Here is a 13,713-nt window from a genome sequence, read left to right as displayed (position 1 = left end):
GTCAAGCTACATGCCATTGGCTTGTATCGATCTTTCCTTTTCTGGAAGGAAGTGTGGGGGTTGGCACCATCGGGCACATCCTGTGGGTATGTCCCGCTGCTCAGTCTTTCTGGGGCCTTGTGCTACAGCGCCTGTCCAGAATTGATAAAATCACTCTATTCTCAGCTAGAAAGGCTATACTAATTGACTGGAAGGCAGCTGTGGCCCCGGGCAAGCAGAAGTGGCAGAATCTGTTAGCGAGGATCTGCGATTTGGAGCAGGCCAATATCAGGAAGGCAAGATCGCAACCTCTTGCAGACAGGTTTAGCGAATTAATGGACACTGTGCTGTAGTGGAAGGTATGCTCACCCGCTGCGTGCCTAGACTAGTGGCATATGTGATGTAGGGAGAATTGCAGACTGTGATCTCACGTGGTAACTCACTCACGATGCGTGTGACAAACGCACCAGCTGCCTCGTACGCCAAGACAGCGATTAATTCGAGTGGCAAGGGATGGTGGTATCGGAAGCTTTTGGACCTTATGTACTGATATATATAGACATTAACTCACTCAAAGAATGCTGGATGGGACCCTATGTGGTTGCTGCGGGGTTGGATGGGAACGGGTTTGTATGTAGTTGGGTGCTGTGGGGACTGTTTTAGGTTGTTGTTGGGGTTTTGCAAATGGTGGGATCGACTCTGACTAAGTTATTGTTATGTCTGATTGACAGCTAATACGCACATGTGATAAGAATTGTGATGCTTAACCCTTAATAAAAAGATTAAATGAAAATGTCACTTTGAGCTTAATAGGGAAACCCAGGGAAGTCCTCACCCTTAATAACTACAAATCCAGTTTGATCCCATACGGGGCCTTTTTTCCACTGTGGTCTTGGGGCTCAGGTCTGTGAATATTAGAATACGTTTTGCATCTAAATTAAACTAACTTCTCGGTAGACTGGTTGACCTTGTCCTTGGAGGAAGACCGCTCAGAAACCTCCTCTCTGCCAACTTTCTCCCGGTGGTTCAACCATCATGGGAAAAATAATCCGTGTACTTAAAGCAAGCCAGCAGAGTTCAAAAGGCAGGTACAATTGTAGAGGTCTTTGGACTCCCAGCAGAATAGGGACCCTCACTAGGTGCACATGAAGCACAAATCAACATTGGCTGACACTGCACTCGGGCCTGCGCTAGATTTGCCGTTTTGTTCAGCGTCTTTCTCGTTATAGAACTCTGCCACCGAAGAAAGAACTTCAACTCCCAGAGTCCACCACGCACTCTTCACTCACAGTGCTCCCCAAACAGAGCACCAGTCACAGTGCTCCCCAAGGCTCTATACTTGGACCTTTCTTATTCTCTCTTTACACTTCACTCCTTGCCCCTATCATCTCCTCCTTCGGGATTTCTCACCATTTCTACGCTGATGACACCCAACTGTTCGTCTCTTTCTCTTCCTTCACCTCTGACCTAACCTCAATCTCTCTTCCTGTCTTACTGCATTAAAACCTGGATGTCATCTCACTATCTCTCTCAACACTGATAAGACTGAAGTCTTATTCTTTCCTTCAAACTCACTTCCTCCTCCCTCTCCCCCTCCTTCTATTCTATTTCCCCCTTCTAATCTTCCTATTTCCAACCATGCTCGTAATCTTGGCATTCACTTTGACTCTTCCCTCTCCTTTATTCATCATATCTCCCGCACCTCTTGGGCATGTCGCTACCATCTCTTTAACATCCGTAAAATCCGTCCCTCTCTCACCTTTCATGCTACTAAACTCTTAATATCCTCCCTCATTCTTTCTCACTTTTTCTATTGTTCTTCTCTCTTCTTAGTTCTTCCTGCTTCCCATCTTGCCCCCCTCAAATCCCTTTACCACTCTGCCATCTGCACCCTCTGTCTTCTCTCCCCTCACAACTCCATTTCCAACTCCCTTTTTCACTTAGGTTGGCTTCCTTTCCACTTCCAGCTTAAATTTCACTTCCTTTGTCTTGTCTTTAAATCTCTTCACGACCTTGCTCCTCCTTGCCTCTCCTCTCTTCTCTCATTCTACACCCCCTCTCGCTCTCTTCGTTCTGCTGATCTTTTCTTACTCTCGGTCCCCCCACCCGCTTGTGCCTCCTCTCGTTTCCGCTCTTTTCAGCTCCTTGCCCCCTTACACTGGAACTCCTTACCTTTTACTATCCTCTCCTCCCTCACCTGTTCTTCCTTCCGCTCCTCTTTGAAATCACTCCTTCTTCATTCCCCTCCCTGACATCCTTCCCCCTCTCACCCCTCTCTCCCTTCCTCTAGTACCCTTCTTTGTGTTCTCTTTATCTTTCCCCTTCTCTTCTAAATTCTCCTCCCTCCTACTATTCACTTTACTCACTACTTTCTCTCCCTCTTCCCTCCTTCCACACCCCCTTCCTCTCCTTTCCTCATGCAAATTGTTCTACATGCCGATTTTCTGGTTTGATTCACGTTTACTGTTATTGCTTCTACTGTTCCATGTTTGTGTTCTTGTTGTTAACTGTAAAGCGCCTTGGATTAAGGCGCTATATCATACAATAAATGCAAATACCTACAGTCCCATTAAACTACAGCTCTAAACTCTCCCTCACATGTCAATTGTCTCCCCGCTCTTCTCTAAATGGGACGTAAAGTGCTCCTATAGCAGCAGGGAGATGCCTCAGGGAGGCCTTGTTGTGATTCACTACAAAGACCCATATGGTAAACCTCCTCAGTCCACCTTGATTGCCGGATTGTCACATGCCGGGTCTGCCTTGACAGCGGTTTTGATGTGCTCCAGGGCTGCAGAAAGAAGTGACAATATGGAGCTCAGATCGCAGCACAAGGCTATTATAAGCCAAAGCTAGCTCCGACCATCCACATCATGACTGTTCAATGGTTTAAGGAGCAACCACCATGGACTTGTTTAGGCCAACAATATGACCTTTCAGCAATGATTCCAAGTAAAACAGTTTCCATTGACTTTGAGATGCTTTTGATCTGCCAATTATTCCCAACATTCATGCCAGACAAATAGAAATTCAATTTTTCCATCCAGTTGAACAAATGCAGCTTTCTCAATCATGCCCTCCCACAGCCTGTGATGTCAAAGTGAGGGTCTTTAGGAATCTAACTAGAGTCTGAGCTTCAAACAATATGTGGGGGGTTGTCAGACAATGAGTGGGAACAGCTGTTCCCTACACTCAGTTTGTGTCTATTTAACTTGAGGCAAAAATGTTTAACAAATGGCATAAATATCCAGCAAGAAAAGCTCTTGTTTTTAAGTTATGATCAGTATTCCTTGCATGCTAGTAAATTGACTTTGATTTCATAATAAAAATGTAATATTCATTTTTCTGAGCAGATGGGCAAAATTTCCAAAAACAAAAAGAAAAAACTAAAAAGGAAACAAAAGAGGCAAGCCGAGCTACTTGAGAAGCGCCTGCAAGAAATTGAAGAATTAGAGCGTGAAGCTGAAAAGAAAATAATTGAAGAAAACATAATGCCATCTACTCCATCAAATGAGCAAGAAAATGAACACCATTCAGAGGTCAAATTAAAAACAGCAGGTTTACTTGAGGAAGCTGATGACGAGCCAGAAAATGAATCCGGTTGGCTATGTCTTGTTTCTAACTTTTACTGTTGTAAAAAATGTTTTTAAATTTAAGATATTATCTTACCTTTGTTAATTCCATAATGTTCTGTTTAACATTTCTATTACAGCATACCATTACAGTAATGTTCCTAGATATGTTATATCTATAATGCATATTCTTCTACAAGGCGCTTATTTTTAAAATAATATTCTGCGCTACTATTACTATTGGACATCTATGAAGCGAATGTCAGGACAAACTCTTTTGAAGTAGCTTTTGAACCAATAAAAACAAAGTTAGGCAATGTATAACAACAAGGTGCAGCACAATATTTACTCAATACCATTACTCTTCTCCAGTATTGGATGTTTAATAGATTCATATGCTGTGAATATTCCCCTTCGTTAGCTGGGAATCCTCTGTAACATAGAGCAGTTTAAACTTAACCTTAATTTCAGTCACTTTGTGCTCTAGTAGAGTCAGTTTTTTTCTTTGTTTTTCAACTTGATTTTTATTAACATTTTGCCTTAAACAATAACCACTCAAATAGATCAACAAAATTAAACAAGACCCAAGACCCAACTCCCTCCTTTCCCCCATCCCTCCCCCCCTCTCCGCACCCAGGAGCAGTATATCGAGCTTTGCCCCCTCACGGGGGTGCTATATTGAAAGCATAGTGTTGAAACCCACACGTAATTGTTCTGAAGAGCCCTTAGTCAGTTCAGCTTTTCTCACATTCCAGGATCGGAGTCCTCCTGGGGGAGTATAATACCAAGCAGTGACATGAGTTTGAGGCACCAGGCTCTGCGTGCCCCTCCCTTCAGAAATTTTAGCAGGGCAGCCCAGTCCGATTCAAACTTCATGTGTTGACCGTGGATGGAGTATGTAAGTCATTCCATGGCAATAGCAGACCAGATTTTTGCTACCCACTCGCAGTCAAGGGGGGAGTTCCTTCGACATCCACTTGCGCGCCAGCACCATTGCAGCAGATATCATCATGATAACATAGACTCTGCAGGCTGATTTCGTAGGGAAGTACGCTAACTCCCGGTTTAGGCCTAACATCTTAAGCCCACTGTTCCCACCCCCCTTGAGTCCCAGGACTTGCTCCATGGCCTGCCGAATGTAGTTCCAGAAGTTGTCCAGTTTCGGGCATTCCCACCAAATGTGAGCCCAAGAACCCCTGCCCCCACAGTCCCTCCAGCAAAGTTGAGAGGTTCGCGCAAACATCTTGTTTAGTCTAACCGGTGTTAGGTGCCATTGATACATCAGCTTAAGCCAAATCTCCCGGGTCTGGAGGGATCTAGTGAGTTTCGGAATCCGCGCCCACAAGTCCTGCCACTCACTCTCTATTATTTCTGTGCCCGTATCCTCTTCCCATTTCCTCATGTACCTTCTAGTCAGAGGGTTCTCCCCTTTCTTAATGTATTTATATATGGAAGCCATGAGCCCCTTGTCGCCCTCGTGTGTATCTAGGCATTTTTCAAACAGGGTTAAAGGGCGTGTACCAGCCCGCCACTGTTCAGGGTGGGATAACCAATGACGCAGTTGCATGTATCCGTATCTATGAGTCTTCTTCAACCCGAACTCTGTCTTACACTGCTCGAAATCCTTTACTCTGCCCTCCACATACAAGTCTCGCAACATCCGGCATCCCCCCACATACCATTCACTAAAAGCCAGATTTTTACATCCTGGGGAGAATTGTGGGTTCTCGAACAGAGGTGTATAGGGGGATGGGAAGGTGGTGATGCAGGCTCGTTTGATTGCCGCGTCCCAGGCTTCCCCAGTGGTCGAGGTGATACGGCTGATATACATCTGGGATGGTCTATCTGCCTTTTGGGAGCCAAAATGTAGCCTCCAGCGGCCCGGCTACCACCGCACTGTCCATCGCCCTCCACGGTTTATCCCAATCATTTCTCTGCCAATCTCTAAGCACCCTAATCTGGGCCGCTAAGTAATAGACCTTAAAATCGGGCTCGCCCATGCCCCCTCGGAGGGTTGGAGTCTTCATTAGAGTTCAAGCTAGTCTGGGCCGTTTACGGTTCCAGATAAAGGGATTTATAGCTTTATGTAGGACTCTGAAAAAGGAGCACAGAACTTCTGCCAGGAGGGCGGCAAAGTGGTATAAAAGCTGTGGGAGCAGCACCATCTTGAGGACATTGAAGCGCCCCATTCAGGAGATATATAGGGGACCCCAATCTACTAGCTCGGATTTTATTCTCTCCAATAGATAAATGTAATTAGCCCTTTATAATTCTCCCACTGTGTTGGTGAGATGGACCCCCAAATACTTGATTCCCTTGCTTGCCCACCTGAATGTATATTCTCGTTGGATATTTTGCACCGATTCCGCCCGTAAATTAAGGTTAAGAATCTCAGACTTATTAGTATTTACTGTCAGGCTGGCAACCCTCCCAAACTTGTTGAGCTCCTCACATACAGCCATTAGCGATACCTCAGGGTCGGTCAATGTGAGTAGCATATCGTCCGTGAAGGCCGCCACTTTATCTACCTGACCCCCAAATATGATGCCCCTTATGTCCTCAGCTGTTCTTAACGTCTTCAGGAAAGGCTCCAAATGGAGAGCATAAAGCAGCAGGGAGAGAGGGCAGCCCTGCTTCGTGCCCCTCTCTACTCTCACTGCCTCAGTGATCCGACCATTAATAGCCAGGCGGAGGGACGGGTTTTGATAGCTGGCTCTCACTTGATCAAAGCCCATTTTGGTCATTGTGGCAAAGAGGAAACCCCACTCAACGCGATCAAAAGCCTTTTCGGCATTGATCGCCAATAGGAGAGTGGGGATCCCCTTTATCTGATTCTTCTAGATCAGGTGGGCCACCCTTCGCACATTATCAGCTGTCTGGCACCCTCTAATGAAACCCGCCTGATCATGTAGCACCAATTTAGGCAAAATAGGGTCCATCCTGGCCGCCAAGATCTTCGCGCAGATCTTTGCATCGATATTTATGAGCGCTATCGGTCTTTGCACTGCTTATGTATGAGAATTACTTTGGCCTCATCCATGGACCCGGGGAGGGCTCCGGGAGAGCCTATGTGGTTGAAAAGTCTGGTAAGCAGGGGGATTAGAGATTCTTTGTGTAGCTTATAGAACTCGGCTGCATACCCATCTGGGCACTAGGCCTTGTTCGGGCAGAGTGCGAGGATTTCCCTCCTGACCTCGTCGGTTGTTATTTCTCCCTCAAGCTGTTACCACTCCTCCTTGGAAAGAGTCCGCAGGTCGGGCCTGTCTAGGTATACCTTTTGCGCAGTGGGGTCAGGGTTGCTTGACTAGTAAAGAGTGGTATAAAACTGATGGAGTTCTCTCTCTACCTCCCTATTATTAGTAGGCGTCTGCCCACCCTCCCCCCTGATTCTAAGCATAGTTTTGTCCTACTCCTCCATTCTCAACATCCGAGCGAGCATTCTGTCGGATTTGTTTGCTTTGATGTAGTGCAATTGACGCAGGCGCAGCAGATTGCGCTCTGCCGCTCTGGTCTGGATGAGGTTCAGCTGACCCCTTAGTGTCCGAACCTCCCTTGCTATGGCCGATGGTTGCTTTATTGCTAATTGCTCCATTGCCTCCCCGAGCTTTCTGCCCAGGTTCTCTTCTTCCATTCTCATTTCCCTGTCCCTTCTGGCTTTGATTGCCAAAATGTTCCCCCTTATCGTGGCTTTTAGTGCATCGCACCATATTTGTGGTCCAGTGTCATGCCAGCCATTCTTCTCCACATATTCCTTCAGTTCCCTTTCCACCTCTTGAATCAGAACCGGGTCCTTAAATAGCTGGGTCGGGTATCGCCACTTCCAAAACCCTGGGGGACCCCACGGCCTGCTCAGTGTTAACACAATATGGGTGTGATCCGAAATCGCAAGGGGCCCAAGAGAGATCCCAGAGACTGACCCTAACAGGGAGGCAGACACCCAGATGTAGTCAATTCAGGAGTGGGTTTTATGAGCATACGAGTAGAATGTGTTCCCTTTGTCGTTTCCCTGAATCTCCCTCCAAGCGTTCACCAGGGCCAGATCTTGAAGTTTCTTTTTAAGCTCCCCAGAAGGTCCCCCCAGTGATCCCCAAAGGGCCCCACTTCTGTCCCTAGAGCTGTCCCAAGCCATGTTAAAGTCCCCTGTTAGGATGAGGCGACCCCTAGCAAAAATGTTCAGACGGGCGAGAGACCTCTGAAGGAAGGCATCTTGCCCGGTGTTGGGCGCATATAGTGTAGCGATTGTGTATATCTCCCCTCTGCCCTCTAATATCAGCGCCAGGAACCTCCCCCGATCATCTTTCTGTGTTTTGTTAATCGAGAGATCCAGCCCATCCCTCAATGCGACAGCCATCCTCCCTTCTTGCTAACCTGAGTGGCCTGGAAGAGCCAGGCATATCCCCAATTTTGAATCTCCAGGTGTCCTGTGTTTGAATGTGAGTCTCCTGCAGTGCAACTATATGTGGCTTCTCTTTGCGTATGAACAGTTCCACCTTCTTCCTTTTAACTAGCGAGTTTAGCCCATTAACATTCAATGACAACATCCTCAGATGTTCCATGGTATCAGGATGTGTGGTTAATTTGGTACGGACTGGCCTTCTTGAACCCCTGGTTTCTTAGGACCTCCGACACTGTGGTCAGGTTCGACCATACTAAGCGATCCCATCCTCTCAACTGCCCCTGAGACAACACCCCCTCTCCCTCCCACCTCTGACTCCCCCCTGGGTAGGCTCAACTGGCTACTCGCCCCCCTCATAACTACAAGACGAGAATTGAGCCCCATCATTACCCCTGGTCTTCCCAAAGCAGGATCGCCCAATCCCATCCGAGAGGCTCTCCCCCTCCCTTCCCCGCATTAAACCTTCATAGCTGCTTTCGCCACCCTGTTCCGGTGCCTCAGGCTTCTGCAGTGAGTGCCCTCCCCGGTCTCACTAAGTTGGCCCCCCTAAGATGTTAGGGAGTTGGTGGCTGCTGAGTTTCCAGGCGAGCCATGCTGAGAGTTAATACGGCCCCCCCCCCCGGTGAGCCGATGTCCGCCTTCCGAGAGGCCTCCCTCCTAGATTGCTTGGGCCCGACAGTGGTCCACTCCCGTGACTTGTGCGTGCCCTGCCGGCCAGGAGGGCCCTCGGGGTCCGCCAGTGTTTGCTCCTCAATGTCCATCAAGTTCAAGCCTTGCTCGCAGGTCGTGATCTTATGCTGTCTGCCCTGCCACAGGAAGGTTAGGCCAAATGGATGGGACCATCTGTATTTTATTTGTTTTTCGCACAGATGTTTCAGCACTGGGAGCATCCGTCTTCTTTTGTTCAGTGTTATTAGGGATAAATCCTGATACAGGAATATCTCAGCGCCATTACAGGATATATTGCCGGCCTTTCTCGCCTTTCCTAGGATCTTCTCTTTTGCGGCATAGTTGTGGAAAGCCACAAGCACATCCCTAGGCCTGGCCCCATGCTCCGGGCGGTGAGGACCCACTCTGTGAATCCTGTCGAATTGTAGATCAATGACAGTGTCCGCATCCAGAAGATCCCTGAAGACCGCTGTGAGAGTTTGTGTGAGATCCTGGGGCTGAACGGACTCCGGCAGTGCCTTAACTCGGATGTTGCTCCTTCTAGAATGGTTCTCTAGATCTTCGGCCTGTAGCTCCAGGTTCTGGTTTGCCGGCGGCAAAGTCTTCAGTAGATTTCCCGCCTTCCTTGCGTCCTCGGTCAGCTCTTGGATGGGCCGCTCGTTTGTATCCACTCTCCTCGATGTTATGGATATCTGTCATGATCTCTGCTTCCAAAAGGTCAGGGTTTTCCCAACTCCCTTGGAAGCAGATCCATAACCCAGGTTACGAGTGCCAACCAGTCCCAATTGGGACCTTTTGGACCCAGTCCTGGCGCCAGTGGCACCAGGCTCATAAATATGCCCAGTCCCAGCGCTGGAAGCGCCGGGCTCATAATGCTTGGGTGGACTTACCTGCAGCAGACCATGCTGCTTACTTGCCTGCCAGTTGAGCCTCTGATCCTCTTCTGTTTGGAACTACTTTTCCTGTTGGGTGGGGCTGGAGCCACTCCCTAGATTCAGAACACTGGAACTCTTCTGGAAGGCAGGAACTCTTTTCTTACCAGGAACTCTTTTCTTACCTTGGCGTGGCTGTGGAAGGAGACACCTAAGCACTACAGGAGGCTATTTAAACCACACCCGGTGGATGAATCTTGCTTTGCGTTATTCTGCAACCTCTGCAGCAGGACGCTCATCGTGTCTTCTGCATCCGGTCCTGGGCCTAAGGAAAAAGGCTTACCATTCTGAATCCAGTCTTCAGCAACACCTATAAAGACAAGAAAGAACAGGTTAGCATTCCGGCATCTGAAAGGCAAAGGCTTACCTACTCTTCGTGCGCTCCAGAGGTCTTCACACTGCATTCCGGCATCTGAAAGACAAAAGCTTACCAACTCTTCGCACGCTCCGGAGGCCTTCGGCGCTGCATCCCGCATCTGAAAGACAAAACAAGGTGCGTTTAAAGACATTGGGGAACTGTAATACTCACGTGCCATTACTCCTTTCCACATCTAATCCAGTGGGTATTCCGGCACCCTGCAGCCGCTCCGAACTCGTACCTGCAAAATAAAAAGACAGTTAGAGCGCATCGTGAAGCAGGCAACAAGCGCTTACTTACGTGCTTCCAGGCGCTTCTATTCATCACACGGGCTCCATCTTCAACTCACTTCAGCCCGTCATCCGCCATCGCCGGAACCCTGCAAAACAAGAGACATCATTACTAAAGACTTTAAAGACATTTGAATGACTCGAAACTTACCGTTCGTGCAGTAAACGACGGACAGCAGTCCTCTGAAGTCAAGAGGCCTGCGCTACCTATCCAGTGAAGAAACTGGTTACAGCACCCTGCCCCGAGGCAGATGGAGAGCTCGGCATTCACTTACCTAAGGTGAGAGCGTTAACCTTTGGGGGTCTACAGGAGAGGAGAAGAGGAAAGAGATAGGGACACCCCAATAACCCCAGTTCATTAACCCCATATTTTCTATCTGCAGACATCTTACTCTACACGTCAGGCATACAGTGCACAGAGGTCCAGCCCAAAGAGCCAACCGGGTGCTACACATCACCTTTGAAGATACGGTAGTCGCCCAGTCAAGACCGGCGCCTCTGCGAGAATCAGGTGAGCGTTACAATATCTCGCTTAATGTCCTTTAGCCCCTCTGCCAGATCTTCTCTCAAGGCGTCTATCTGCTTCTGGCTCGCCGTTGTGATCTTATCTATCACTTCACCAAGGACTTGTCTAAGCGTTGTGTGAGTGACCGGCCCGTCGCGGTGCTCCGGGTGGGGGTCTGCGCCCCCGGCCCCCGCCCCGCCATCCGCCTAGTGTTCACTCAAGTTGTCGGCATCTTGCTCGTGATCTTTGGCCCAGAATTTGGCTAGGGGGCCCTCCTGGGACTTCTTGGCGCTCTTAAGGGCCGAGGGGAGGTCCCTAGATCTATTTCTGGACATAGTGGGCTCCGGGTCCAAAGCCAGATGGTCTGCGTATTCCTGCGTATTCTTGGGTGGAGTGTTAGGAGCGATGTGGGGAGAGCGCGGGTTTCTCACTCTGGGATGCAGCTAGATGTCATGTACAGGGGCCGCGAACCCCTCTCTCCCCCTCAGTCTCTCGTAGAGGGCCGCAGGTCTCTGCACTGACCGAGTGCCTTTTGCTCAGCCCGGCTGGGTCCCACCCGTGGACCGGTCGAATTCAGGCCCATGATGGTCCGGGGGGGCAGTCCCCGCCAAGGCGGAAGATCCAGGCCAGACGCCCCCAGCGCAGCCCCCCCCTCAGTGACTTGTCATTCCTCTGGGAGTCGGGGGCCCACCCGACTTCCCTCCGCGGGGTCCGATTCAAGGGGAAGACGCCTTCCGCCAGCCTCAATTGTCCGACTGCCTCTTGCGCTGTGGGACGTGCTCGGGGGGTGGGGGGGCAAGCCTGAGGTTTTACAATTACCAATAACAGTATGCCTCCGCTGCTCCCCACTTACTGCATCCGCTCTGGGTGCTGTGTGCAAGTGTGACTCCGGTCGAGTCGGGCTTCCGGGTCTGCCTCCGCAGCACCCGCCGGCACCCGCGCACCCCACAGACCAAAGGGATCCACGTCCGCAGGGGGGCACCCGGGGCTGCGCTGCACCACTTATCACTGCTCACACAGGGTCTCCCCGATGCAGTCTCCGATGGGAGGCCTCCCGCCGAGCCCCACCTGGGCTTGCTCTGCAGCTGGCTCGGCCCTGTCTTAACTACTGCAAGCACGCCGAAGTACCGGCGCGGCACGTCTCTCCTCTCAGGGCCGGCATGCTGACGGCGGATAGGGATGCCGGGGAGGGCAAAGATGTGCCTTGGCCCGTTCAGGTCGAAAGCGGGTTCGGGAGCTCGGGAGCCGCAATGTACTTTACTCGGCGGCCATCTTGGAATCTAGTATAGTCACTTTTGGGTCATACTGCCCACAGCCAATTGGAAAGGCTCCCTTAGCCCCATCCCTGGTAGCTATCTTCTGATTTATTTACTGCATGCTTGTGTTGGGAGTCCTCAAAAATAGTCCTTAAAAATCTCTCGCAGTATAATTATCTAATAAATCTACAATGTTATATACTTTCGACAACAACTACCATACTTTGACGATAGATCAAGATCCTTGTTTATGGGAATGGTATCGAGCACCCCAATGGCGCCTCCACCTACAGAATCCTGTTCTCCATCGTGACTGTTTTGGGCCTAGTCAATGGCTGAAACTAACAGGAAAAGCCTCTTCAATGCCTGCGCTTGATGTGGCCTCAAGAATGTCTTCGTGGAGGACCTCCACGATAAGTGCCTCTACTGAATCCACCCGCACCATGTCATCAAAGATTGTGACATTTGTCAATCCTTCTCTAACAAAACCCTTAGGGATCGAGACCACAGGTTGGCCGTATGGGTCGCCAGCGCCGGGGGTGGGTGGGGCCCTCTGATTCTGCTTCATTACATAATTATGCTTCGGTCAGGCAAGGTAGGTCTACTCTGCAAACCACCTCTAGTAAGAGATCAAGATCGCACAATGAGTCACCCAGGAGCACGGAAAAGGTGCACAAAGAACCATCCATGGACACGACAGACCCCATCAAGGTCTTCAGAAGAATCTCTGAGACCGCGCATGACACCCAGAGGCGGTGAGCCGCCTTCTGCTTCATCTTCCAGAGTTAAAGGAGTATCGACTAGACCACTGTTGATGCCCTTGTCGGTGATGCCTACAGCATCAAAAGCCCTTGCTCCGTCGACGACCACAAAACCATTGTTGTCATCAACTATCAAGACACCCTTGTCAATGTTCACTAACCCGTCAACAATATCTCAACTGTCAATGATCACAAAGATTACTCTTTGACGACCTTGATGTCCTCGTCCACTACTAAAGTACCGGTTTTGGGAGCTCTGTCGATCCCAGCGCTGTCATTACATATACACATCCCTCTGTGTTGCTGGCTCGTCCACGTCCAACCCACCCACTGGCTGTGGGAGCTGGACCATGAAGGTTCAAGCCCCTGCTGTGGTAACTCTGTTTGATACTCAACCTTCATTACAAATAGAGGCTCCTCTTCCTGTATCTTCAGATGATGAGGTGGAAGGGGAATTCTCGCTGCCTCAAGACATGCCCCCAGATGGGGCCCTACAGGAGACAAGGCTTCAGGGGAGAACAGTACCTGACAGGGTACTCTCGACACCTACCAGGATACCACCCACACCACCACACCAAGAGACGTGTCTCTAGACATTCTGGACACTCTGAATACCCTGTTATCTTTCCCTGCACCAAAGGTTGCCAGCACCGCTGCCACCACCGGAACCCAGGCACCTGATAGCAGGGCCCAGTGGGCTTGCTGCTCCCCCTCACCCTACTAGGGATTAGCAGCAGCTACTAAGGCAATTAAGATTAACGGACACTGAATCTGACCTTGACCCTCAGGAGAATCAAGATTCCATCCATACCAGTGACACATCCGATGAATATGGCAACATCATCCCGGCAGATGGTGAACCGAAGGAAATCCCCTTCAGAGATCCCCCCCCCCCCACCCCCTAATTGACGAGATCGGGTCCTTCTACACCCTAATGGGCAGGGCAGCAAACATTTTCAGACTTTCGCCGGACGAACAGAAAAAGGACAGCCTCCTTT

General features: G+C 49.7%; 1 protein-coding gene across 3 annotated transcripts in view; it reads left to right on the top strand.

Moving 5' to 3' along the window:
* Nucleotides 1-13,713, top strand: part of SRPK2 (SRSF protein kinase 2) — a 1,693,306-nt gene that overhangs the window by 1,323,478 nt on the left and 356,115 nt on the right. For all 3 annotated transcript variants that reach the window (XM_069629122.1, XM_069629123.1, XM_069629124.1), the window contains one exon: nucleotides 3,330-3,576. In XM_069629122.1, coding sequence (XP_069485223.1) covers nucleotides 3,330-3,576 — 247 coding nt within the window. The remainder of the gene's footprint in view (nucleotides 1-3,329; nucleotides 3,577-13,713) is intronic.

Source organism: Ambystoma mexicanum, chromosome 12, assembly GCF_040938575.1.
Source record: "Ambystoma mexicanum isolate Mex_15411 chromosome 12, UKY_AmexF1_1, whole genome shotgun sequence".
Taxonomy (NCBI): Eukaryota; Metazoa; Chordata; class Amphibia; order Caudata; family Ambystomatidae; genus Ambystoma; species Ambystoma mexicanum.
This window is presented reverse-complemented; position numbering and strand designations above follow the sequence as displayed.